This window comes from Bison bison, unplaced genomic scaffold (assembly GCF_000754665.1).
Source record: "Bison bison bison isolate TAMUID 2011002044 unplaced genomic scaffold, Bison_UMD1.0 scf7180017864243, whole genome shotgun sequence".
NCBI classification, from domain to species: Eukaryota; Metazoa; Chordata; class Mammalia; order Artiodactyla; family Bovidae; genus Bison; species Bison bison.
In genome coordinates, this window is record NW_011494815.1 from 3,174,684 (window position 1) to 3,175,078 (window position 395).

The window sequence follows — 395 nt, forward strand, 5'->3', positions numbered from 1 at the left end:
GTCGAAGAGCGGATCTCAGAACACTCCTCCATCTCAGAGCCCAGGCCAGGCCATCAGCCCACCCCGCTGCGCTAGTCTCAGCCGGGCAGCCGACTGCTGGCGCCCGGCGGTGCAGGCCCGGCCAATCAGCGGTCGCCGGGCGGGCGGGGTGGCGGCGCAGCGCACGCAGAGAGAAGCACGAAGCAGAGGCACCAGTGCCGTCCGGGAGCGGACCATGCCACGCTCACCCGGGCTCTTCCTGCTGCTGCTTGTGCTGCAGCCGCTGCCAGCCCTGGGCCTCGGGCTCCGCAGCGCAGGCGGACGAAACCCGGAGTGCGGTCCGTGCCGACCAGAGCGCTGTCCCGAGCCCGTGCGCTGCCCGGTGCCTGGCATCGCACGGGCTCGGGACAGCGCTC

At 72.7% G+C, this 395-nt stretch overlaps 1 protein-coding gene across 1 annotated transcript in view; it reads left to right on the forward strand.

Moving 5' to 3' along the window:
• Positions 1-214: 214 nt before the first annotated feature.
• Positions 215-395, forward strand: part of IGFBPL1 (insulin-like growth factor binding protein-like 1) — a 13,419-nt gene continuing 13,238 nt past the window's right edge. Inside the window, exon 1 of the mRNA XM_010847112.1 lies at positions 215-361. Coding sequence (XP_010845414.1) covers positions 215-361 — 147 coding nt within the window. The remainder of the gene's footprint in view (positions 362-395) is intronic.